Source organism: Heliangelus exortis, chromosome 23 (genome assembly GCF_036169615.1).
Source record: "Heliangelus exortis chromosome 23, bHelExo1.hap1, whole genome shotgun sequence".
Lineage (NCBI taxonomy): Eukaryota > Metazoa > Chordata > Aves > Apodiformes > Trochilidae > Heliangelus > Heliangelus exortis.
Genome location: NC_092444.1, coordinates 6,037,712 through 6,063,331, shown reverse-complemented (window position 1 = coordinate 6,063,331; position 25,620 = coordinate 6,037,712). Strand labels below are relative to the sequence as shown.

The following is a 25,620-nucleotide window of genomic DNA, read 5'->3' as shown; positions in this document are numbered from 1 at the left end:
CCTGCCAGGCTTCACCTCACGTTACCCTGTGTTGCTGTCCCCACGTGCATCTGTACCAGCAGTCCAGACCTAAGTCTCTCCTGTAAGGGAAAATGCAACATTTTTAGGGAAAAGCTTTGAGGTCCTGCTGTGGGGAGTGCAGCCACTCCAACAAGAAAGGCTGTGTTTTGCTCTTTGCATTTTTCTTCTTCTATCTTACACCCCCCTGCCTGTTGCTGGCTGACTTCTGCTAAACTGAAAATTACAATTCAGGGGTCCAAGAGGCAAATATTGCCCAGGAGAAGGGGAGTTCAGTATTCACCCCCCAGGAGGCTGGATGCTGATAGTCCCCACAATAGACCAGGAGCACATGCAAGGTCTTGCCGTGCACCTTCCCCTCCTTGTGTTGCACCAGTGTGCAAAAAAGCTTTCCATCCACCTGAGTTTCCTCTCCTTTGCCTGGTAAAAGCTGGATGCTGTTGTTTGTATTCTCATGCCATGTCTCTATGTAGGCTTGTCTGTAAAGATCTAAAAGAAAACGAGAATTGATCACACTGCTTTGCCCCTGGCATGAGTCACCACATCCAAATAGGAAATACAGCTCTCCATGGCTCTTCTTGGAGATCACACTAATGACTTTCCATGGTGCAGCCCCAACATCTCGATGGGAGGCAGCCAGGCATCAGAGAAAATGATGGGGAATATAATGAATCATTTGTCTTCCCTATAGAGGGAAGAGTGGCAGTGGGAAAAGCAGCCTTAACTCTTCAACAGCCAGAGGCTGCTGCTGGTGTTCCCAGGGCAGGAAAAGGGGGAAAAGGAGCCCAGGAAGGAGGAGAAGGGGGGATGGGTATATAATATGGATGCTGGCTTAATCTCCAGCCCAACCTGTCACTTATTTTGCTGCTAACAACCCTCTCCTAACTGGTGGTGAAGCACTGGTTCTCTGCAGCAGCACCAGCAGCTTCGTGATTTTGGGTTTGATTTTTCCTTTCTTGAGCAGTAAAAAGGAAAATGTGGGTGGAGGTGTGGGGAGGGCAGTGGTGTGGCTGCTGGGTACCCCAGCGAGGGGCCCCAGGGGACAAAGTGGGGTGAGGAAGCCTAAATCACACTGTGCACTCTTATTACACAATCTGCTAAAATTTCTCCTGTTAAATTGATGGATCCACACATTTCTGGTTTAATTATGACAGGCAGGGAGGCCCCTCCTGGCAAAGGCTGTGCCCAAATAGTGTGTCTGAGATGGAGAATTCTTGCTGTGACCTGAGAAGAGGAAGGAAATAGCTTGGGGTGGGCTTGGGTGTGCAGCAGGAGCCCCTTTGGGTCATGTTTGGGTCTGCTGCCCAGGACAGGGCTGGCTCAGGGAGAAGGTGGCTCAGGGGACAGGGGTGGCAGAGGAGGAGCCCATCAGGGCTGCAAATGTCCCGAGGGCAGAGCTGCTGAGGGCTGGGATCCCCTCCCCAGCCCTCCTTCATCAGCTCTGCTCATCCTTTCCCATGGAGTGAATCAAAAAGCTTTCAGCTGCACCTCCAAATTGTGGCCAAGCTGGCAGCTGATAAAGGCTCCTTATGAACTCCAGCACAATGGGGGAGCCGATTAAACTTTTAACACTTTTAATCATTTAATTTATTTAAAATGTATTAGCTGAAGGAAAAGCAAGCAGGAGATTTTTTTTTTTCATTGTTATTTTATTAAGAGGAGTTGATGTTAGAAGGAGATAACCTAGACCAGTCAGCTCCCTCTGACATTACTGTTCCAGCTGAGTCCCACAGCTTGGGCTGAAATTCCCAGCTTTTGGTGAAGCCTGGAGTCCCTCTGTGGGTCCCACAGTGGAGCAGGCAGCAGGAGCAGAGACCTCAGGACTAATCTCAGGGAACAGTCCAAATGACCACGATGCTCCTCGCCAGGCAAAATGCAAACAGTGTTTCCCATGTCTCTGTCAACTCAGGAATTAAAAGTGGTTTCCCTGATAAATCACTCAAAAAAGGAGAAGCAATCAATCTGAAGCAATTTCATCAATGCAGAGGCGATCATCTTGTTTTCTCTTCAGTAAGATGCATCTTGTCTCCCTGCAAACCAGTTCTGCATTTTAACTCAGCCCGTGCCAGGATGTCAGAGCAGTCAGCCCTGAGGTCCAGCAGCACACCTGAGAGGTGCAGTTTTGCCAGGGCAGGTGCCTGGGGAGCATCCCAGCAGTGCCAGGCAGCAAACCAAGGGCTTTGCTCAGCACCAGCTCAGGATCAATAACACAGCCAACAGCAGTGCCAATAACTTGAATTCTTGATGAATGGCAGGCATAAAACTGAGCTATTGCGTTGCTAAAAGAAATTTAATTAAGGGTGAGCAGAAGGGATCCAGTGCTTGGCAGGGCAGCTGATGGAGTCCAAGCCCTCACTGATGGCCTTGCAGCTGGTGCTGGTGCTGCTGGGTCCCCTGGTCCTCACCAGAGCCATCCTGCTCCCTAAACCAGCCCCATCCCATCACAAACCTCTGCAGCCAGGCAGAGCTCAGCCCTTGCTAAGTTTTTCATTCCAGGCATCCTCCTCCTTGGGACAAACATTTATCACTGATTATTTTTCTTAACACATCTGTGACATAATCAGGGGTTCCTCTGCACGCACAGGAAGATTTTCTTCATTAGTTATTAGGCTTCAGCCCCCCAGAGAGCAAATTAGGGGACATGAATATGCAAATCTAATGCTTCTAAGCTGATAGCACCAGAGCTTCTTCCAGAGGGGACCAGAGCTGCAGTGACATTTGGCTTCCACCTCTTTGCATCCCGTGGGTGGGGTGTTGTACTGTCTTTAATTTGTTTTTCACGCTGGAGAGAGCTAAAAATAAAGCTCCCACAAACGTTGTTCTTTTCACTTGCTCGGTTGTGGTTGTTTGGGGTTATTTTTATGTAATATTTGCAGGCTCTGTCCCCAGGCACTGCCCCACATCCCTCCCATCAGTTGTGCCCCAGTCCGGGCAGCTTTAACCCCCCCAGTTAAACCAGGGACCTCCAGAGGGTAACAAATGGGGAAACAGCATCAGGAGGGGAAAGGGAAAAAAAGGAGGAAGGTTGTTAAATTCCACACATTGTGCAGGAGGGTTTTTTTTAACAAACACCCCATTAACTGCCAGCAGGACTTGATTTTTTTTTTTTTTTCCCCTTGCACACGCAATGCTTGAGGAGCTTGAAATGGTGTTTGGTGGCAGCTTGGCTGCTCCCCTCCCATCTGTGTGATGCTGTGCTCAAATTAACAGCTACACCCCAGCACCCCTTCAGTTCATCCCCCTCTCATCCTCCAGACTTTGGGACAGGGACAGAGCTGGGTTATGGAGATTTCAGAACACCAGAAAAAGAGGCAGAAAGTTGCCAAACATCCTTTACCTAAATTATGTGGAACTTCAGGAGACTGAAGACTGCACCAAAGCCACCAGCCCCCCCTCCCATATCAGTCTCCAGGAAGAATTTTGAGGAGCTGGGATGGATTTCCTGCTGAAACTCCTTCCCATGCTGGAGGGAACATGGGAATTGGTGAAATCATCAGGAAACCAGCAGCAGCACATCCCACATGACCACAGGACCTTTATCCTGGGGACCACTAAGGTGACCCCCCAGTAAATATGGGGAATTGGGTGGGGGGTGGATAATAAGGAACTGGAATAAACCCAGCCCAAAGCAGCTGTGCCACCACCCGGGGCTGTGGGTGCTCTTGCCTGGCTTTGGCCCTGCTCTGGGCCAGCCCAGCCTCTGCTAGAAACTCATTAGGAGATAATTAACATTGGTAGAATACAGTGGGAACCATCTGGGCCCGATAAGGCACAAGGAAGCTTCGAGGGGGATTAATGGGTCCAGAGGAAGGAGAGTTCGGGGTGGCTCTGCAGAGCATTGTGATGCTGGGGACTTCAGGGGTGGGGACAGGGGTGGGGACAAGGGTGGGGACAGGGATGGACTCCCTCTTCCCACCCTCCTCCCAAGCAAAGGTGTGGAAGCAGTGACATTTCCCCCTGGGAAGAGGCTTTCTCATCCATGAGGCAATCACTCAGAGTGACCCAGGCTCGGGGGAAAAGAGAGGGCATTTTGTGGAGTTGGAATTGATTTCGTATACTCCTATTTAATTAAGTCCCTCATTTGCATAACCTTGTGCAGTTACTCACTTCTGTCATCATGAAATCCAGCCATGTGCAAACAGTTAGCAAAAATAACACACATAACTCAAACTTATGTTTGTTGTAAAAATGGTTTTACACGCTACGCCTAAATGGCTCTGACGTACAGCCCAGAACAGCCTTTCCTTCCCGTTAAAAGAGGGGAATAAATCTCCCCATTGATTTCCAGGGACATCATTTTAGATTTTGCTGGGTTCCAGCAGCTCCACTTGAGAACATTTCCCTTTATGGTTGCTCCATGGCAAAGCTCAGCAGCGGAAGGGCAGCTGTCAGGTCCTAACAACCATTCGCACATTTATTTCCCTCTAAATTAGCAAAAGGCCAAGCCGAGGGTCCTTCAGGCCTGCTGTAACCTTATTAAACCTTTCCCTTGCTCTTAAAGGTTACCTGTGTCCAGGTCTCTCCAGCCTTTTAACCAGCAGCATGTCTGCTGAATAATGAAGCAGCCACAAATCCAGACGTGTGCACGTGGGGAGGGAGTTTTTAGGGCTGACCTTCTGCAGCTTTCTGCTGTCCTCCCCGTGTGACTCCAGGAGAAATATCCCTGGTGACACTCAGCAGCCACTCGCCAGTGTCTGGAGACCCAGCCTGGGGCAGAGCATCCCCCCGGGCAGCAGCTTTTCCCCAGAACCTGGGGTTTGCAGAGCTGTCCCGTGTACTCACCGTGGTTTGAGAGGCTCCGGGCAGCAGCTGAGCCAGGGATGCCCCACAGGACACAGCTGGGATCCCCTCATTAGCAAAATGAGCAAAAAGCAACCACCCCCCCCATGTCCCCTCAGTGCCCTCACCCCACGTGTGTGTCCCACAGCGCAGGGAGAGCAACACAAATGTCTATAAATACCCAGGAAGGTAAATGCATTAACCTGATCCTGATCCCAGAGTGTAATTACATAAAGCCTGACTCCCAAGTAAATTAGTACATTAATAACAATTCCGTTCCTGTAATTACTGTTATTTCTTACATCTTGCAGATATTTGCTAACTCAGCCTCACGTGGGAGGGTTATTTCCAGACAGCCCTGGCCCCACAGCCCTGTGCAGTGCTCAGGAATCCCATTTCCCTTCTACAAAAACTTCACCATTTAAATGAAGAGGCTGCAAACAATTTCATCCAGGGAAAGGGGCACCAGTGGTGACCAGGGAAGGTTCAGCTGGGGGAGGAGATGACACTTTTCAGCAGGGAACCCTCCCAGCCCCTTCCTGGGAAGGTGCCTCTCCTTGGGCTCCGGAGGAGGAGGACAGAGCATCCTCTTGGATCTCCATGGAAACCGGCACGGTGGGGAAGGTTTAATTTGAAGAGCTGGTTTGGCTGAGGCCCTGGGAGCCATCGGCAGGAGATGAGCTGCATTAGGAAGCAGCAGGGGTGGGATGCTACTCCCAAAATGGGTGCCAAAACAGCATCTGACACCATTAGGCTTGAAAACTTGCTTCCGTCAGGCAGGGACCGCGCTGGGCCAGCCCGCCACAGCAAAGGATTTATGAAATTCATTTAGCAGAAACACTCAGCAACCCCAAAAGCCCTCGGAGCTTCACAAACTCAGAAACACCCCTGGTTAAACCTGGCAAGAGCCCACTTCTGCCATGAAGTTCTCAGAGCAGATTTTGTCAGGGATTTGTGAGCATCATCCCCAGCCACGCATCCCCTCACCCCCGACCTGCTGCCCAAAGGCTGCTTTGGGATATTCCCCCTGAGAGCACAAGGGATGATCCTTAGCCAACCTCTGCCCAGTAGGACCTGAGGGGATGGTGAGGCTGTGGTTAGAAAATGAACCTTCACACCCATCCCTCCTGGCTCTCCCGAGCACAGCAGCCACAGTTCAGAAGTTTCTGTCTCCTCTCAGCCTCCTCCTGCCAGAGATGCCCCAAAAACACCTTCCCTGCAGCCAGCAGAGCCTCCAGCCTGGCTCTGATTGAGTGCACGTAATAGAGTTGCTCTGGTTGTAGAAAGGATTTTGAGCCTGGTATTTGACAGCCTTGATCTTAAAGAAATCCATTAAGAGCAGCAGCTTTATCTCCCGGTGCTGTAACCACTAAATCAGGTGGTTTTTTTTATCGAGTTGGTGGTGTGCTTCCAGGAGAAAGGGGGGAATAAACCTCCCAAACTCCAGAGCTGGAGATGTTCTGTGGTGTCTGCGTGTGCGTTATTAACCAAAAGGAGATTTTTCTCCTCACTTTGGGGAAATACAGGACCTGAACTCCCAGGAAGGAAGAGGGAACCATAATTGCCCTAATAAATACTATTCTGTGTGTTCCCTCTGGACAGGCAGCACCAGGATTCACATCTGGCTGCAGACACACAGCTGCTGGTCCCAGTACAAGCAGCCACTGGAACTCCAGTTCACATTGTGTTGGAAAACCCTTTTTTCTCTTCTCAGATTGGAAAGTGAATGATGTGTGATCAGAGAAAGCTTTGGGGAGAGGGGCCATGGCTGGGTGCAGGTTGCAGAAGTGTTTCCTTGGTGCTGCAGTGGCACTTCCAGACGAGTCTATCAGCTTTCAATTTGGCAGAGGCTCTAAGTGCTCATTTCAGTTAATAAAGATACCCAGTAATGTTGTATTACAAGGCTGGCAAGCTCCCAGCAAATATTATGGTGAGTCTTTGTTTAATTAGAGGTTTCTCAGGCAGTTGCAATTTCATCCTGATAACAGGAAAAATAAGCTGGGTTTTAAAAAGTTTGGGCTCAAGGCCTGTCCTGCATCTTGCTGGTGCAGGAGCTGTTGCACCCAACTCCCTTTTTTTTTTTTTTCTTTTTCTAATTTATTTTCTCCTTTCTGCTTGCCATTTTTTCACAGCCTCTCCCTGGCATATGGCTGGGAGCAGATTTACTGCTCCTCCTCCGCTGCTGTTCCTGCATCACTGCCCCCCCTGCCCCTCTCCTCAGAAAACCTGTCAGGTCCTGCAGTGCTCCCATCCCACCCCTCAGCCTCCTCTGCCCACCAGCACATCATTTATTTACCACGGGCTGTGACCAAGTTGCCTCCTCCCCCACAGCCCAGGCTCCAGCCCCAGCTCATTCATAAGCCTCAAGAAATGTCACTCTATGAAAACGTAATGAAAATTATTCAGCTAATCTACCTTAATAACCCGACTTTGGGGCCTCTCTGTGCTGCCGACAGGATAATCATTTTTAAAATATTAGCTGTCATTTCCCATCAGTCCGAGGGAGGCAGAGGAACTCTGCACACAACTTCATCAGAGCTACTAATTCACCAGCCACGCACTCAGAAGGAAAAGCAACGGGGAAGGACTCAAACTCCTGGGCTTGGGGGGGCTGCAGGAGCAGAGGGGCAGAGCCAGGGGCAGGGAGAAGGCACTGGGACAGCAACAACATCCTTCAGCCCACATCCTACTGCCCATCATTGCCCTCTGGGGTCCCTGCCCTGAGAACAAGCCCCCGTGCCATGATGCTCCAGGGAACAGGGGGTGACACAGGGGACCCCCAGCACTCCCCCTATAAGACTGATGGTACCAGATCCCCAGGCAGGGTGAGCCCAGCCCTCATCTCTGCAGGACAGGGACTCCCAGGGTTTCCACCTCCCACAGAAGCAAAACACCACCACACGCTGCCAGCACTGCGCAGCAGGTTTAATTGATCAAAGACGAGTAAAAAGTTATCAAAAAATCCCATAAAACTGCTTCAAGCGTGTGCAAAACTCAGCAGAGAATATAAAATAGTTTAAAAATATTCCACAGAATCAGATCTGCAAACTTTTAAAGTTAAAAAAAGACCGCAGCAAGTCTAAAATAATATAGTAACACCTCACAAAAATAGACACGGGGTGGTCAGGATGGGTGGTAGCAAACACATTTGCTCTCCCCAGTTTGGGCACGGGGAGGTGCCTGGCACCACTGGGGATCCCAGACAACAGCCAGACCTGCTTGGCAAGGGGACTGGGCTTACAGCCCCCCCTTTGGCGAGACACAGGTGTCCCCAGGGTGCTGCTGTTTCCCTGCCAGGGGGTGGGCAGCCTCACTGGTAGAGGACCTTCACACAGAAGGTTTCCTCATTCTTGTCCTCGTGGTCGTTGATGTGGATCAGGATCTCCTCCTCACCCACCTCCTGGCTGGGGGCGAAGCGCAAGCCGATGGTGTAAACCTCCCCCCCGGCCACCTGCAGGAGAAGGGGGCAGGAGAACCTGGCCAGGACCCCCCCCAAGAGCCCATCCCATAGTGCAGCACCATGTTCTGTACCCCAGGATGCAGGTGGAGCAGGGTGAGGGGTTGTAGGATGTACCTCAAAGGAGTCCTCCTTGAACTGCAGGAGGTCGGGGCGGTTGGTGCACAAGAAGTAGAGCCTGGGAGAGGGGTAGGGGTTGGTGTAGGTGATGCGCTTGTTGCAGCCTCTCCCACCACCTGCAGGGAGGGAGATCTCGAATGCCTGTGGATTGAGGACAGCCCATGGCAGTGGTGGAGCAACTGCTGCTCCCCCAGACCACGTACAGAAAGTTGCCCCCTGCGCTGGTGGCGTTTGCAGGAGGAGTAAGGAGCCTGAAGGAAAAAAGGGCCAGGGGAGCCTCTGGGACATAGAATCATATCATAGAATCATGGAATTGGCTGGGTTGGAAGGGACCTCAGAGATCATCAAGTCCAACCCTTGATCCACTCCTGCTGCAGTTCCCAGCCCATGGCACTGAGTGCCACATCCAGGCTCTTTTGAAATATCTCCAAGGACAGAGAATCCACCCCTTCCCTGGGCAGCCCATTCCAATGCTTGATCACATTCTTTCTAATGTCCAAACTAAACCTCCCTCAGCACAACTTGAGACCTCTTGTGCCCTCTTGTCTTGCTGAGAGTTGCCTGGGAAAAGAGCCCAACCCCCCCTGGTTCCAACCTCCTTTCAGGGAGTTGGAGAGAGTGATGAGGTCTCCCCTGAGCCTCCTCTTCTCCAGCCTCAACACCCCCAGCTCCCTCAGCCTCTCCTCATAGGATCTGTGCTGGATCCCTTCTCCAGCCCAGTTGCCTCCTTTGGACCTGCTCCAGCACCTCAATCTCCTTCCTGAGCTGAGGGGCCCAGAACTGGACACAGGACTCGAGGTGTGGCCTCACCAGTGCTGAGCACAGGGGCAGGGAGACATCCCCAGGGAGAGCTGTCAGACAAACCCCTGGAACAGAAGGCAGGCTGGCACGTGGCAGGACACAGGGCTATCAGCTTAAAAACCGATCTTAACCTCCCCTGGTACTAAACAGTTTGGGAAAATGTTTTTAAAAGGAACACATTAGCCATGAAATCTAATTTTCTATCTCTGGGAGCACAGCACTAATAGGACACAGCGTGCTGCAGCTCTAATTCCACAACTGGGGATGCTCAGGAGCAGGCACCCCTCGGCTGCCTTCAAAACAGCCCAGAAGATGTTTCACTGTGGCCTTCAGCAAGGTTATCTCAACAACCCAGGGCTGAACATGTGCTTAGGGTTTGCAAGCACCAAAACCCCACAGATACAAAGAGCAGGAGCCAGCTCTGCAGATCAGCCTTACCTTGGAGATGAGGGGCTGTCGGCAGGCCAGGCAGAGCAGCCAGGAGGAGAGGAGCTGGTGGGACTCCACATCCACCAGGTTGAGGTAGATGAAGCGGCTGCCCGCCCGCCGCGGCCTCACGCCGACGTTCAGCTCCTGGATGCCGTTGGCAGGGAGGAGGAAGGTGCCACCCGGATCCACCTGTAGGGAACAACACCCAGAGCTGCAGTCACCCACAGCAGCAATCACACCTCCACCGTGTCCAGCTGGTGGAATGAACCAGACTGAAAAACCCTGCAGAGCACCGACACCCAACCCCAGCTATGGGAATGCCCCAGGATGGGCTCAGTGTCAGGAAGAGAAAGAGCTGTCAGGGAGAGACTTTTCCTTTTGTTGTTTATGGGACAGCAATGAAGTTTTTGTGCCTTCTGTTAGTCACATTCACAATTACAGCTGAAGGAATCCTAAAGAAATTGTCAGTCTTTCGATGGTCTCATTAAGGCAGATAATTTGCCCTCTGGGGTTTCGTGACGATGATCCTACCCATGACAGCTCTAATGAAAACCTAATTATCCCCAGCACTTTACAGCACTAAATTGTTCATAATTCCAAGTGGGCTGCTGTTCCCTTTCCAGGGGGGGAATGGCCAGGACAGGCTCTGGATCACTGCGGCCATGAAGGACCCCGCCAGCCCCGAGCCCCCTGGGTTGGGGGGGCTGGGGGGGAGTGGGTAGGGAAGGGGGGTTACCTGCAGCTCGTGGGGGTGGGAGGTGAAGGCTTGCACCCTGCGGGGTGCCAGGGTGCCCCGAAGCAGCAGGGAGAGGCGGGTGAGCTGCCCAGCTGTGCAGCTGATGTCCAGGCGCTGCAGGGAGTGCAGGTAGAACTGCCAGATCTGGACAGGAGCTGCCAGCCAGGTGTCCCTGCACAGACAGACAGACAGACAGACAGGGCTCACCCACGGGCTCAGAGCAAGCAGTCAGACACCAAACACAGAGCACAAAGCACCTGGGGATGCTCTGCCAGGGATTACAGAGGAACAGGGAGGATGTCAAAGCTCCTGCCCAGCTCCCTGCTGCTCAGCCAAGCTGGCCAGGTTTGGGGAGGTGAGGGCAGGGTGGTGTGAGCTGCCCTCCTGCCCTGCTACGTGCTCAGGGTTGGTGCTTCTCTCTTTTGAGGGCCTTGCTACTTACGTATAAATAGCAACAAAGAACTTTTTGATCTGTGGGCTTGGTCCTCCAGCTACTTTTAAGAAGATGTCCTGCGGCTCCCCGGGCCCCTGTGAGCAGGAATCAGAGCATGTTCCAGCAGTTAACCTCGGGATCAAACAGCTAATGAGGACTCCAGGGTTTCCTTCCCATTAACAGAAAAACCCACCATCAACCCACTTACGAAAGCAGATGCTTTCAGCATCTAGTTAAACTATGTTATTGAGTTATTATACAGCTTGGCTGAGCTCTTCCAGTATTTTTAATTACAAAAGAGGATACAAACGACTATCGCATTCCAGGTCTGCATCTGTAATCAAATTTTGGCAAATTTTCCCCAAGTTTTCTAACAAGCCATAATCCAATTACCATACTAACACGTTTCTGCAACAGCAATTAGCAACTACCCTCCATCACCATCTGCATGTACGTGTGCAGGTTTATTTTTCCTGCCAGTCTTCCCCTGGCTGCAAAGCCAGCCCAGGAGAGCTTTTCCTGGGCGCAGGGAGGGTGCAGAGCCACGGCGTGGCTGGACCTCAGCCTGGCACAGCCCTCCCCCAGCACCTGCCCGTGCCCTGAGCAGCAGGGAAGGTCTGTCCCACGTGTGACAAACAGCTGCTTGTCCCCAGCATCCCAATCAGCTGGTCCTTGCTCAAAGGAAGAAGCGTGTGCAGGCGGCTGCACGCTGAGATAAGGTGCAGCGCTCAGCTTCGACCACAGAAACAAGGCAGCTCCTTTTCACCAGGGATAAAAGAGCAATTCCAGCTCTGTCACTGCCAGCGTGTCACCACCACGGGCTGACAAACAGGGCTGCTTGTGGGCACAACACATCTCTCTGCCAGCAAAAACAACCCCAAGCAGAAAGGCACAAAGGACAGCCCGACACCGAAGCATTACTCGTACCATGTTTTTGGTCTCACAAATGATGTTGGGGTCACTGCAGCGAACAAACAACTCAGGCTCCCCTCCTGGCATCCCCACTGGTGCACCTGCAGAAGAGAGAGATCGAGGTGCAATTGTATTCAGTGTTTGTGCTTGCTGCCCAACACCCCATGCACACCTCACACCGGGCTCAGCAACCGCACGGGCACACTGGAGCAGGGGAATAAATACAAAATTAATGCTGGGAAGTGGATGAAGAGGAAGAGGCTCACCAGGAAGGGTGTGCCAAGGGGGCAGCCGGATGGTTTTCTTGAGGAAGGTGAGCTCGGGGTGGTAGAAGCGGAAGGTCTGATCCACCACATGGGGCTGAGGCTCCACCTTCACCCGCAGCAGTGCAATGGGCTTCCCCCCACTAACCTGGAAGGAGACCTGGCCAGGGGGCAGGATGTTGGCAAGAGGGACACTTCTCCTCCCACTCAAGAGGAGTTTTGCCCATCTCCCTCACCTGGATGTGTTTCGTCTGCCCAGCTCCAATCTTCCCCAGGGAGCAGATGGCTGCATCAGCACCAGCACCCAGTCCAGCTGGCCCCTGGTGGTTCAAGGACAGCTTTCCTCAGTATGGCTGAGGCTGCAGAGGGCTCCCCCCATGGCCATGCCACCCTGCTAGGCACAGCTTCCTACCAGGAACAGCATGGAAGAGGGGACCTGTGCCTACCTGTGGGGCAACGACAGCAGGGTCTGGGGAGAAGGTCTGGTATTTGAAGGGGATGAGGACAGTTTCATTGGGGCGCAGGTAGACCTGAGGACAGAGATCATCACGAAGGTGGAACATCTCCTCCTCCACTGGTGTAACACTCTTGGTCAGCTCCTTGAAGTGGCGCCACTCCCTAGGGTCCACGATGACACTGGGGAGCCAGTGACAGGTGCTGGTCAGGACTGGTCTGGTGCCACCCCACCATCTCCCTATGCACGTGGTGGAGACCCCGCTCCAGCCCTTACCTGAGCTCAGGGTGATCAACCTCGATTGTCACTGTGTGCTGGATGCTATAGGGGTTCTTCAGGGAGAACTCAAAGAACTCTGCTGTCCCCAGCACGGCGTGCACGGTGCGGGTGGCAGTGATGGCCTGGCTGAGCATGCGGGAGATGCTCTCCCCCTTGGTGTGCTCCCGGTAGGCATCGATGATCTGCAGGTCCCGCGTGTGCCGGGCACGCTGCTCCTGCCAGCCCTGCCGGGAAGGCAGAGGTGACAATAAACCCAGAGCCACCACATCCTCCCCAGCCCCGCTTCCCTTCTCCTCCTCACCGAGCCCTGGGGTGTCTTCCCACCCCCAGCCTCCTCCTGCTGCCGCACCAGTGCCATGCGCCGTAGCTTGCGCCGTCGGGCGGCCGCGGCCTCGCTGGGGACAGCCGGAGGCACCGGCCTGGGCTCTGCCCTGCGGCTGTGCAGCACGGCTGCCAGCTCACCATCCACCTCCACCAACCTCCGTGCCTGGGACACCCGCCCTGTGGTGTGGGGAGAGGGGACCCCAAATTAGAGCAGCCCCAGAGACCCCCGTGATGCTGCGGGGCCGGAGAGGACAGGAGGGGACGGCCAGCCCGTGGCTGAGACAAAGCGCCGGCACCACGGTGGCAGAGACCCAGCCAATCCCAACCTTTGCCAGGGGACAGGCAAAAGCCCAGCCCAGCAGGATTCCCCACCAGTGGTGCTCAGGGATGAGCAGGACTCACCAGCAGCCGGGTTGAGGGATAACCAGCTGCCAGCTGGGACACTGCTGATGCCATCCGGTGCGGGCACAACGCGGGAGCGTGATGGGAGCGGGGAGGGCAGCTGCCCCGGTGTGTCCTCACACAGGTGACCTGTCACCAGCAGAGACAGGGTGAGCAGAAGCCATGCCTTTCCCACTGTTATAAAATCCACTGCAAATCCTCATCCTTCGTGCTCCTGCTGCCACCTGTGCTCCCGCAAAGGTTGTGCCAAGCGGGGTGGGATGAGGTTCTAAACCCACCAGGTTGTTTTACTCAGCCCACAGACCCCATCCCATCCTTCAGGCAGGGGCACCAAGCTGTTCAATCCTGCTTTTGAAGAACAGTATTTTGAAATTTAGAAAAACAAAAAGGCAAGGAAAAGCCCATTCAAAGACTGGCTGCTGCCCTGGTGTAGTGTCTCTGCCTCCCCTCTCCCTCTTCCCTTGTGGGGTGCAGGTTAAACCTCTCCCTGGGTTGAGAGCCTCAGATTCTCCTTCCCAGGAGCTTATCAGCCCTTTGCAGGCAAAGAACAGAAAAGATGATTTGAGATAACTTATAATGGAGCTAATCTTTCTTCTGAAGATAAGGTTTAAAACCTGGAGTCACTGCACATTTATAGGACAGGGAATTAAGTATATAAAATAAAGGTAGCCAGCAGGTTCTGGGAAGAAGAACATCCCTACACAAGGGCAGTGCTGGTTCAGGAGCAGCCCTGTGCCCTTCTCCCCCAAGCCTCACGCTGTTTGGCAGCACCAAACCCCGCAGCAGTGCCACAGGGTGCCAGCACCCAAGCCTTTCAGGTCTCACCAATGTTGGCCATGCAGAGGTGGAGGCGGCCCCGCAGAGCCACGCGGACACCGAGGGGCTGCAGGGCTCCGTGCCGCAGTGCCTCCTGGCCCATCACCGTCACATCTGGCTCGTACTCAGTCGTGGCCACCTCCAGCTCATGGTGGGTCCTGATGGCCTCACGGCCCTGGCGCAGGAGGGGCTGGGGACAAGGAGCCACAAGTCACCAGGGATGTCAGGTCTGGGGTTAGGGAGTCAAGGTAGGGGTGTCCCTGGGGGTTTAGCCCTACAATACAGCATGAGTTCCTGGGAAGTGGAAGGAAGTTAAGGTTTGACCACCACTTTTGAGATGTCAAATGCCACCATTAAGGGCTTGTCAGGCTACAGAGAGGGGCTGACAGCAACTCAAGAACTAAAGACACAAGGGTGACACAACAGCATCCCAACATGGGACTGAAGGCTCCTCCTCAACTCCCCTGCACCCTAAGCAAGGTCCTCCTGCACAGTTAGCCATCCTGAGGGCTTCAGAGGATGGACCTGCAGCCTGACAGGTACCTGCAGCCTCACAGCAGCAGATCCAACCAGGAGCAGGGAGTCCCCATCCCAGACATCAATCTGGAGGCTGTGCTCAGCCAGGTACCGCAGGAACCAGCGCTGCTCCCCGGCTCGCAGGAATGTGGGATCCACCATGTACTTCAGCTGCAATCCTGGTGGTCCTGCAGGACACATGGCACCAGGGTGAAATGGAGAATGCCACCTGGGACAGGGACACTCCTGCTAAGGAGAAGTCCACCCGCTTTGCTCCTCCACATCCAAACCAAGGTTTGGGTTGAGGTTGTCCAAGGTTGTCCAAATGTCCAAGGTTGGACATTTGGAACGTTTTCCACGACGTGCCACGCAAACCAGCTGAGGTTTGCTATTAAAGCAGGCACCAGCCCAGGGACAAGCCTGGCTACACAAGGATGCTAAAACCAGAGCTTACCAGTGCTAAGGGTGCCATCCTTGTTCAGCCGGACAAGGAGCTGTGCTGGCAGTGCCAGCCCGGCCGCTGGGCCCCGCTCTGTGCTGACCAACTGCAGCCGCGGCGTGGTAACCGGTGGGAAACGGTAGAACTGGAAGGTGAGGAAGATGGTCCCTGGCCACGTCCCCTCTGTGCTGTCCCGGGCATCCCTTGAGAGACAGAGAGGTAGTTTGGGTCAACTCATGGCTCTGCTGCCTCCCTGTCATGAGCTCCTTGTGTGTTTGGCACCCATGGAGAGACAGAAGAAAAGAGAAGATGAGCAGCATCACAAGTATTTGGACTTCTCTGACGACAGGGGACATATGGTTTGACTTGGCTTCCCAAAAAGCTTCATTATTCCAGCTGTCTCCCACCATATGCTATGAAGGAGGAGCCCAGCAAAGGCAGCATTTTACCTCCACCCGGCACGCTGCCATCCATGGGAAAAACACAAGAGGGGCCTCACCCAGCCAAGGCCACCCCCAAGTGCCAACTTCATCAACTCCACCTTCATTTATGGAGATATCCTGCATTAAGCAGCTTTCACAACAAAAATTGGAATATGATTTAAGAGTGCCTAGAAAGGACAAGAACATCATTGTAAAACCCTGAAGGGCTTTGCCCCCACAGCTGGCACTGGAAGAAGAGGCCCCTCTGCAAGGATTTCTCCTATTCAAGCAGGGAAGCAGGGTGGGGGGATTTGGGGATCCCTCTGGGATCTGCCTGCAGAAGGAACCGTGAAGAGCCACCATCCCACCTGCCGAAAGCCAGGAACTGCAGGATTATTTCATTGCCTTGCAGAGGGTCAGCCTCCTCCAGCTGCAGGCTGAATGTTCCTGGGTCTGGGGGCTCTGAGATTTCCACCTGCTCCTGGTTGCGGTCCAGGATCTCCGGGAAGCCGGCGGTGTGCAGGCGAGCCAGGGAGGCACGAGAGAGCAGCGGGCGGGAGCTGATGGAGAAATAGGGGTGGGAGACATGGAAGTGACCATGGGGAGACCCCCCCAGCGTGATGGGTGATGGGGAACAGGGTGCTGGAGCCCAGGGAAGCATCACCTGCCTGCCTGCAGCCCCAGGGCAGCAACAGGCACCTGCAGGGGGGTGAAAGGCAGCGCCTGCAGCTGCTCCTCGGCGCAGGGTTTGGGGTTTGGACAGCCCAGGTCAGCTTCCAGGTGAGTGATCCCCCCCTCCAGGGGCTGGCTCCTGCCCCGGGGGATGGCTGAGAGCTGGGACACTGACAGCTGGGGGGAAAGCAGTGAGGTGAGGACCCACAGCAGTCCCCTGAAGCAGCCCACCCCCTGGGAACTCCATGGCCAGGCCAGCAGCCCCCTCCCTCCCCGTGCTCCAGCATTGTTGCTTTGCTGGGAAGCAGCATGGCTGCTCGAGGGTTCACACCATCACGTCCTATCCAGCTGCTGCACTTTCCCTGGCAAGATGGGAAAATGCAGCAGGAAGATCAACCTGCTTAGTGAGATCTTATGAAGTGTTTCGTTTAATCAAAAATATTTGTGTGCATTGATCCCCGCATCAAGGTATATTAAAAAAACAAACCAAAACAAAACAAGCAACCATAAGGAGTCATCTGGGTATTCACAGCTCTCCTTCAATCCCAGTAGCTCTGCATGAGGACACCGTGCATCACTGTCAGTGCATACTGGGGACAATAGCACCCAGCAAATCTGGGCTGTCAAAACCCAGAACTGCCCTTAAAAACACATCTGGGGTGTGAAAAATGCTCGGGGAACATTGCCCAGCACACATCACACATTTCACTGCCCTGAAGGAGGACAACTTGAGCAGGACACTTGGTGCCTCTTGGCTGCAGCAGCCAGGCAAAATAGCAAGGACAGGAGCTGGAGCACATCCTCAGCTCATGGGCTGACCCCAGCAATGCTGCAACCCACCACCCACACTGCACTTACCCCTGGTCCCTGGGGGGATGCAGATTTCCGTGGCGAGGCCAGAGTACCTGGGGAGAAGGATGGGAGAGATGTGGTGACAGAGCCCCAAGTGAACCCCTCCGACCTCCCTTGTGAAACTTCAGGGGTAAAACCAGCTCAGTGCGGCAGCTTGCCATCTCCTAACCACTTATTTGACTTATTTTTGCACATAAGACAGCTGCCTGGGGGGTGGAAGGTAGCACGTCTCCAGATCCAGCAGTTATGTTGCTGGGAATTGGGCTGACTCCATCCCCAGACAGAGCTGCAGTGCCCTGCAGCGCTGCCTAAGTGGGATGCTTAATGAGACATGAAAGTTTTAGGATACTTAAGGTTTTTGTCGCTCCTCTCTGTTATTTCTTGTCACTCCCTTCATCTGTTTGTGCCCCGAAACAGCAGGAGCTTTATCATGTCTATATTTGGCTGCTCAGCTCGTGCCAGCACAGCTGAGCTCCCCGAGCCACGGGTCCTTCCCAGCAGAGCAGGGATTGGGATGTTCTACCTCTGCAGCCATGGGATGCAGACCCTGTTCTCCTTTCACCTCCACATATCCCAGGCAGACTGCTCTGCCAAGGAGAGACCCTCAAGTCTCAAATCCTGTGTTCTCTCAGGATGGTTTTGGCCATTGGTGACCAGACAGAGCCATCAGCACCACCAGCAGAAGATGCTCTCAGAATCCCCTGGACAAAAGGTCCAGAAAGCAGCACTTTTTCCAACAGAAAAGGGCAAAAAGCTCATGAAATGCCCTTTTCAGCAGCTCAGGGCAGGTCCTGGCCCTTGTGCACAGCTCCAAGACCACCGCTGTGCTCCCCTGGTGCCACCACCACACCAGAGCCAGAGGAACACCCAGAGCTCATCCCCCAGAACAGTCCTGCCAGTGCTTCTCCCCTCGCCCCTGGGACCCCCCCCCCCTTTCACCACCGGCAGAGGCAGCTCCTGGCTGTAGCTCAGCGCGGTGCCAGTGCCACCTGGTGGAACCACAGAAGCACCAGAGCCCACCCTGGGAGCCAATCAGCTCGGTAAATGTATTTAAATGACAGTCTGGATCTGGAGCACCCTGACCTGCGTGGGAACCGGGGCAGCAGAACCGGAACCGAGCCCGAGAGGATCTCCCCAAGGCTGGAGCATTGACTCAGCTCCGTGCCCAAGCCAAGAGCTGTTTTATTCTTTCCTCCAACACAGCAGAACCCCTGGAGAGTACCAGCTGGGGGGGTACAGCACCCCACAACTGCAGGCACAGAGATGCACACAGGCACACACACAGCCTAGCTCTCCAGCCCGTGGTGCTGTCAGCTCCCAGGGTGGCAGCACAAAGAGATTTTTTTTCTTTCCCAAAAGCTGACATTCCAGCAGGATGCAGAGGCCAGAGAGTGAAGCACACAGCCAGCACAGCCACAGTGCCCCAACAGCAGCTCAGGGGGCTGAGCCCAAATGCTGTCAGAGCCACCCAAAATTGGGAAAAAAATCCCTGTGGATTTTGCACGTGGTTCAGCGCCGCTTTCACAGGGGAATTTTGTGAGTTGAAAAGCAAGAGCTGAATTCAGCTCTATGGAAACTTGGTTCACTCCTGTAATTCACAGACTCGCTCGCTGAAAGTCGTGTTTTTTCTCCTGAGCAGACACCAAGTGCCACACTCTATATTTTAAATGTCAGAGATCTGGAAAACACTCACTCAGCGACAGCGTGGGAGGCTGCTCCGACTCGTCCCCGTCTTTCCGTGGGATCTCCGCAGCAGTTACAAGATGTTCTTCTGAATCAGTGGAAACACAGAATTGGACAGTCCCAGACTCCATGTGCTTACCCTGAAATTGGACATGAAAGGCTCCAAGGGACAACTGCCTCACCCTGCAGCCAGAGGGGGAGGGCAGGGCAATGCTGCACACACCCACCCACCCACGATCACCCCCATTCCCTGGCACTCCCACACTTTTCAGCACCCACCCACCCCACCCATGCCCCCACGTCCTGCCCTCACCTGCCGGGAGCTCTTGCTTCCTGGGGGGGTCCGGTAGACCAGGGTCTGGCAGGGCCCACGGTGAGGACCCCCACGCAGGGGTAGGACCACCTCCTCCTCCTCCTCACCAGCACCCAGGATGGGGCTCCAGACAGCCCAGCGCACAGAGCACATCTCGGTGGCTTCACCACTGGGCAGGGCCTGAGGGAGAGGGGGGGGAACCAGTGCCTCCCTGTGGGATCTGCTGGCCCAAACCACCCATTTCTCCCTGCAGACCTGGCACTGCCCTTCCCACACAGATTTTTCTTGCCTCCCCCCATTCACCCAGCCTGCTGCTGACACTTTTCTCCAGCCAGCAGTGCAGCAGGCACCCCTGCCCCAGGTCATCACACCTCCACCAGCTCACACACCTCAGTATTATGGATCAGCAGAATATGGAATATAAAAGCAGGATGTAGTGCTTTTCCAAAATACCAGGATTTTCAGCACATATATTTAGCACATCTAGGCTGAGACAAATACCCCAGACCCCTCGCTCAAGCCACTGCACCAAGGGATGTGTTTGACACACCCCATCCCTGGAAGATGGGAAAGGCAGTGAGAAGGCTTCCACTTACCCTGGCACAGCCACAGCCTCCCCTCCACCTGAAGGAGAGGTGCAGAAGCAAACTGAGAGGTCTCTACCTGCAATCACCTCTCCCAGCCTGCTAATTATGGCATGGAGGACACAGCAATCAGCTCAGCAAGCAGCTTTGGGATTAACCACCCTGCCCAAGGGCTGTGCCATGGGAACCCCCTCGCCTGGCACTTCAGAAATACCCCTCTTCCCACCAGTTTTGCTTTGCACAGCTGCAGAGGGCCCCATGGCCACGGATTCAGGCACCAAGGGGCACACTAAAGGGGTTTAATCTGTGAAAGGTTGAACTGAAATGGCAAGCCTGGTCTCTGCTGCCAACAGAGACTTCTCCTGGCTTTAGAGTCCAGAAAACACCAGGCTGAAGCTTTCAAAAAACCTCAGCATTCAGAGCAAAACAAAGAGCAGGAGAGGTTAACTCCTTTTCGGCATAAATGCAAAACTAAAGAAAGGGGGATGAGGAGCCTGCAAGCCTGACCCTACCTTCCCAGCTCTCCCCAGGCTGCAGAGGACATACTCCAGCTGGAAGCAGACACTGAACGCCGGGTGAGGAACCATTTCACTCAGGTGGACTCGGCTCCTCAGAACCAGGGCCTGACCCGTGTCCCTGCACCGGGATGGAAACGGGGCTGTGGGCAACGCCCAGGGCTGGAGGGACGGGGTTCTGGAGGGTCTCCCCTTTACCTGGCTCCTGGCCTTTTCTCCCCTGGGCAGCCACCCCGTGCCACCTCTGCCTCAGGAACCAGCACAGCCACCTGTGGCACCTGGACGAAGCAGAGCCCATTGTGGACACCGACGTGCAGGCGCCGCTCCCGAACCGCCACCCCGGCACCATCCGGCGCCGCGTTAGCCTGTGAGAGGAACAGCCAGAACAGACAGAAACTCCAACTGTACACCCCGTGCTGCCACTCTTAGAGGCTGCTAAGGAGTTACTACCACGCTGAGCACTGCATCTTTGCATGCCCCCAGCAGAGCAAACCCAAATTCTGCTTCTTAGGGTCTGGGTGCTCAAGACAAACCCAACACAGAGCACTTTGTATGCTAACCCCAAGGGATTCTGGTTCTTAGGGTCTGGGTGCTCAAGACAAACCCAACACAGAGCACTTTGTATGGTAACCCCAAGGGATTCTGGTTCTTAGGGTCTGGGTGCTCAAGACAAACCCAACACAGAGCACTTGTATGCTAACCCCAAGGGATTCTGGTTCTTAGGGTCTGGGTGCTCAAGACAAACCCAACACAGAGCACTTGTATGCTAACCCCAAGGGATTCTGCTTCTTTGGGTCTGGATGCTCAAGACAAACCCAACACAGAGCACTTGTATGCTAACCCCAAGGGATTCTGCTTCTTTGGGTCTGGATGCTCAAGACAAACCCAACACAGAGCACTTGCACGCCCAGAGGGAAAGCGAGCTTCAGGCTTGCTTAGAAAAAAATCCAAAATAAATCAGACTCCAAGCACAACAACAACAACATGAGCACCTGCGAGCTGAACTTTCCTACCCTGTGAAGCACCAACATTCCTGTTCCCCCCCTCCTGTGCTGTCACTGCCACAACTGCTTCAGCATTACCTTCAGTAAGCGATCACTGTTCAGTAGGTCCAGAAGCTCCTCCTCAAACTCCTCCAGAGAAGGGTGCAGCCGGACAGACAGCCTCTCCAGATAGCAGGTGACTGGCTTCACCAGCTGGGGTTTCTGCAAGCAGTCCCCTGGAGAGACAAGGTGGTGGGCACAGGTCAGGAAGTGGCCAGGGGACACCCCCAGGACCACAGGAGCACCTGCAGCAAGACCTGAACCAAGAACAGCACCAGGGAGCAGCCATGGCCTCGTGTGGGACCCCCAGAACACACACATCTTTACACTTGGGAAAGACCCAGGAATACTCCATGCCTCTGGCATCAATGGATGCAACGTGGTTTAGAAAAAATAACAGAACTAATCCAGCTGCAGAATTGAGAGTTCTTTTCACCCTCTGAGACTTCTGATCATGTCATTTAAATCACAGCAGCTGGAAGTGCGAGACTGCTCCCCACAGAGAGAGATTAATCAGGTCTGAGCCTGTAAGAGCTGGTCCCCAAGAACCAGACCCCAGTGATCCTGAGCCCCACCACCGAGGGCTTTAAACAAGCTTTAAACAACTTTAGACAAGCTGCAAGTGCTTCTCCAAAGACTCTGTAATTACACAAAAAAAAAAAAAACCACAAAAAACACCAGTCAGGCATCAGGGAAAGGGAAGGAGTCCCTACCTGCATCTCCATGAGCTGGAAGCACACCAGGAATGCTCTGCTGCCCAGACATCAGAAGGTTTTCAGGAAGGAGGTGAAATACTGTCTCCAGGGGCTGGTGGGGCTTCAGGGAGTACTGCACGTGGCTCTTCTCCATCACTGTCAGGTACTTGTTCTCTAAAGAGGAGAAAACATCCCAAACGGACCCAAGTCAGGGAGACAGCTTCATGGTGCTGCTGTTAAAGAAATCATCACTCACCAACACGTGTTGGGAGCAAAGGAAAACTTGGGTTTGCCTGGTCAAGCTTTTCCTGGCAGTAAGGCACATCTGTTTAGACCTCTCCAGGCAGGGACCATGTATGGCACCAACTGGACACACAGAACACTCATTTGGAGTGTGTCTCCTCCAAGAGAGGAGTGAGACACAAGGCCTTGCTGCTGCTTACTTTCCATGGGGTCCTGGAAGCGTGGGTGCAGCAGGGCACGGGGTGTCCCATGGTACAGCTTCAGCCTGAAAGCAAAGAGCAGCCATCAGTAAACCCACCCTGAAACACATCATCTTCCATGACATCTCTGCTCAGCAGTGAGAAACCCCCATCTAGAAACCCCTGTCTTTCAGGGAAAGGATAAGCAACCCTGACAAAACCACCACTGCTTCCCAGCAGGGAAGATTTCCAGGTTTCCAAATGCTGGCTCTTCTTTTCCAGTGCCAGGACTGCCCTTTCTACCCCCCATCCACATTGCCACCCCAATTCCCAGCTTGCCACATCACACAGCTGGGTGGGACCTACACTCTGTCCTCCGTGGCCAGGTCCATTGCCTCTGACCCACTGCTGAAGAGAGGGATGATCCCAAAACCACAGGAGAGATGCCGAGAGGCCCCATCCCCTTTCCCAGCCATCACCACCACCTCCACGACAGCCATGATGCCAGGGTGGTTCAAGGAGGTATGGAAATAAACAGTCTGGAATGAAAAAGGTGAGAGAAAGGATATTTCAGAGCTATTTTTGTTTGTGAGGATTTTGTTACCACCAGCAGCACAACCACACCATCCATTAAAACTTCCAGACAGCAGCTCGGGGCAGATGACCTCGAGCACCAGAAATCTCAAGCTCCTTAAGTCTCATCACACACCACTAACTTTTTTTTCCCTTTTTTCTTTCTTGCTAACATCCATTTTCCATAGTACCTGTCTGATTGCAGACCCCATAACAGCAGGGTTTGAGCATCATGGCAAGCCCCACAGTGGGACAGCCAAAGGAGCTGGAAATCCTCCTACCAGAGGGAGGGGACAGGACACAGGTCACCTCCCAGGACAGGATTTAAAGCTAGGTTAATCTTTCTATTAAAAACTCATTACTGCAGTGCCCCAGGGAAAACATTTACTGTAATCATGGGCTGTCAGGAGGGGACAACAGAGAGAGACATTACCACACCGGCCCAGGGAAATAAATCATTATTCTATTATCTTTTATTGCAAAATGCTGAAATAATGACCACTGGCTGCAGACCAAGGCCTCACCGTGTAAAACCCAGCTCATCATTCCCTCTGTGACCATGACTGGTTCCTCTCCTCTAAACACAGAGGACGAAGCCTGCAAACCCTGCTGGTAAAGTCACCCTGACCTGCCTCAAGCCTGAGGACTCCACCCCATCCCTCTTTAAAAAAAGCAGGAGGGGTTGGGCAGCAATTAAAACAAAAGCACAGACCAGCACCCCTCAGATATCACTACTGATTTATTTAATGAATACAGCATTAATCTGTGCCACCCTTCACCTGCAGCACAGGAAACAAGCTATGAATTAGAGAAGGGGACACGACGCTCTCACCCAGGCTGTGGGATCTCCCAGCTGGGGCACCCAGGGGTGGCAGCACAGCTCTGGGGGTGTTTAGTTCAGGGAAGGAGAGAAAAAGCAGTGCCAGAGGGTGAACAGCTCCATCCATCCTTCCCACTCATGAGCAAACACTGCTCCCTGCTGCTGGCTCCCAGGTGGCACACGGCAGGACCCACTGCTCCACACCATCACCCAGCCCCAGGCTAGCCCAAAACCCCCAATTACCTCGGGAAACACCCAAAACCCCACATTTTCCCCATTCCAACAAACAGCTCGGAGCATGGAGAAGGAGCGCGGACAGCTTTGCCCTTTGTGGGTTAAACACAAACCACAAACCCCACACCTGGGGCTTGGCTCCTGCGTGCCAGGGAGCTGCCAGCACCCCCCCCCAGACCCAGCCACTCCCCTGCCCACCCACAGACCCCCCCCCTTTACGGACCCCCCTCACCATACCTCATTGAAAGCCACCCTGGCTGGTCGTGGCAGGGCATGGCGGGTAGCTCGCCGGCCACTCCTCCACGTCCTCCCAAAAAAGTGGTGGTAGGTGGCATCAAAAAGGGACAGGCACAGCTGGTACTCTGCTCCCTGCAAGGCAGGACAGGGGGGGGAGGTGACGGGCCCTGCTCAGCAGCCCCAGGCTTCCCTTCAGTAAGGGAAGACAAATAATTTCTGTTTTCTACTTGAGGTGCAGCTCAGGGCACTGAGGACACCACCACACATTGCTGGAGAACCTGCCTGGGGAAGCCAGAGGCTGAGCCAGCAAAGCCAAAGTGGGAAAACTGAACATTAAGCATGCAACAAACCAGTAGCAGACTTTTAAATCGCTACCCAATTTTTAATTTTAACACCTAAATTAAAAATTAAATTGCAAATTAATTAAAAGCCAATTTTTGCAGGTGAGAACACACAGGATGGAGACAGAACTCCGATTTGTGCTTCCAGATTTACAGCTAGTTTTCCACCAAATGGTTTTGGAAAAGCTCTGGCCCACAAACAGCAAACCCCAAGGGCTCAGTGGGAGTGCGGGGTGTGTGGGGGGGCCGAGTGTGGGGGTCCCCAGGGTCCCCCCATACCTGGGTGAGGACAGCCCCTTCCAGGGACTTGAGGACGCATCGGAAAGCGGTGGATCGGGACGGACGGGCCCGGACGCGCTGCCGGTGTGGCGGGAGGGCCAGACCCCGCAGGAACACGCGTTCCCACTCACCCATCCCGCTCCCCGCAAAGGGCACCGCTCCCTCCCGGCGACGGCTACGACGAGCGCTCGCCTGGAAACAGCAGAAAACACACACTGGGAACGTACTCCTGAGCTGCAGAGCCGGGCACGGCGGGTGGGATGGGTCTGAGGGGGCTGCTGGGGAGCCGGCCAACCTGGTCAAGCCCCCAGCCCACCCACCCACCCACCCACCATTCCGGGTGGTCCCCAACCCCACGCATCCTGGTGGACGCCCAGGTTCAGCAGCCACGCAGCTCCAGTTAGCCCCCAGCCACCACATGGCGGTGCCTCCCCCTCACTCACCCCGCTGGCCCCACGCCCCCCCCCCACACACACACACGCTGCGAGCACACAGAGCCACGCACCCAGCGGTGCCCGCAGACACCCAGCCCGTGTCCCCACGGGCAGCACCGAGTGCCGAGAGGCGCCAGGACCCGAACCTCCCGCTCGCCCCGACGCCATTTTATCGGCTACGACCAACCTCGCTCCACACCGGGAGGGGGGGGGGGGGAGGAGGCCGGATTCGCCGCGACCACTCCCCACCCCGCCTCCCGTGACCCCTCATAGGAGGTCAGCGGAGAGAGACGGAGGAGGTGAAATAGCTGTGGGGAAATCGA

General features: G+C 54.2%; 1 protein-coding gene across 3 annotated transcripts; it reads right to left on the bottom strand.

Moving 5' to 3' along the window:
- Nucleotides 1–7,704: 7,704 nt before the first annotated feature.
- Nucleotides 7,705–25,482, bottom strand: NPHP4 (nephrocystin 4). Of its 3 annotated transcripts, none has more exons than XM_071766915.1 (29): nucleotides 25,369–25,482; nucleotides 24,864–25,055; nucleotides 24,244–24,375; nucleotides 22,746–22,918; nucleotides 22,401–22,465; nucleotides 21,976–22,131; nucleotides 21,302–21,438; nucleotides 20,418–20,584; nucleotides 20,217–20,340; nucleotides 19,121–19,300; nucleotides 18,818–18,947; nucleotides 17,131–17,177; nucleotides 16,265–16,449; nucleotides 15,969–16,160; nucleotides 15,194–15,381; nucleotides 14,767–14,927; nucleotides 14,233–14,413; nucleotides 13,408–13,536; nucleotides 12,983–13,182; nucleotides 12,679–12,905; nucleotides 12,395–12,584; nucleotides 12,185–12,268; nucleotides 11,952–12,108; nucleotides 11,701–11,786; nucleotides 10,783–10,868; nucleotides 10,341–10,512; nucleotides 9,614–9,793; nucleotides 8,372–8,515; nucleotides 7,705–8,248 (listed from the first exon to the last, which is right to left on the bottom strand). In XM_071766915.1, the coding sequence occupies exons 2-29, from the start codon at nucleotides 24,996–24,998 to the stop codon at nucleotides 8,108–8,110; spliced, it is 4,149 nt and encodes a 1,382-aa protein (XP_071623016.1). In that variant the 5' UTR covers nucleotides 24,999–25,055; nucleotides 25,369–25,482; the 3' UTR covers nucleotides 7,705–8,107. The 3 variants fall into 3 exon arrangements, with proteins under 3 accessions (XP_071623016.1, XP_071623017.1, XP_071623018.1); XM_071766916.1 differs by having other exon boundaries at nucleotides 22,003–22,131; XM_071766917.1 differs by lacking the exon at nucleotides 21,976–22,131.
- Nucleotides 25,483–25,620: the final 138 nt, after the last annotated feature.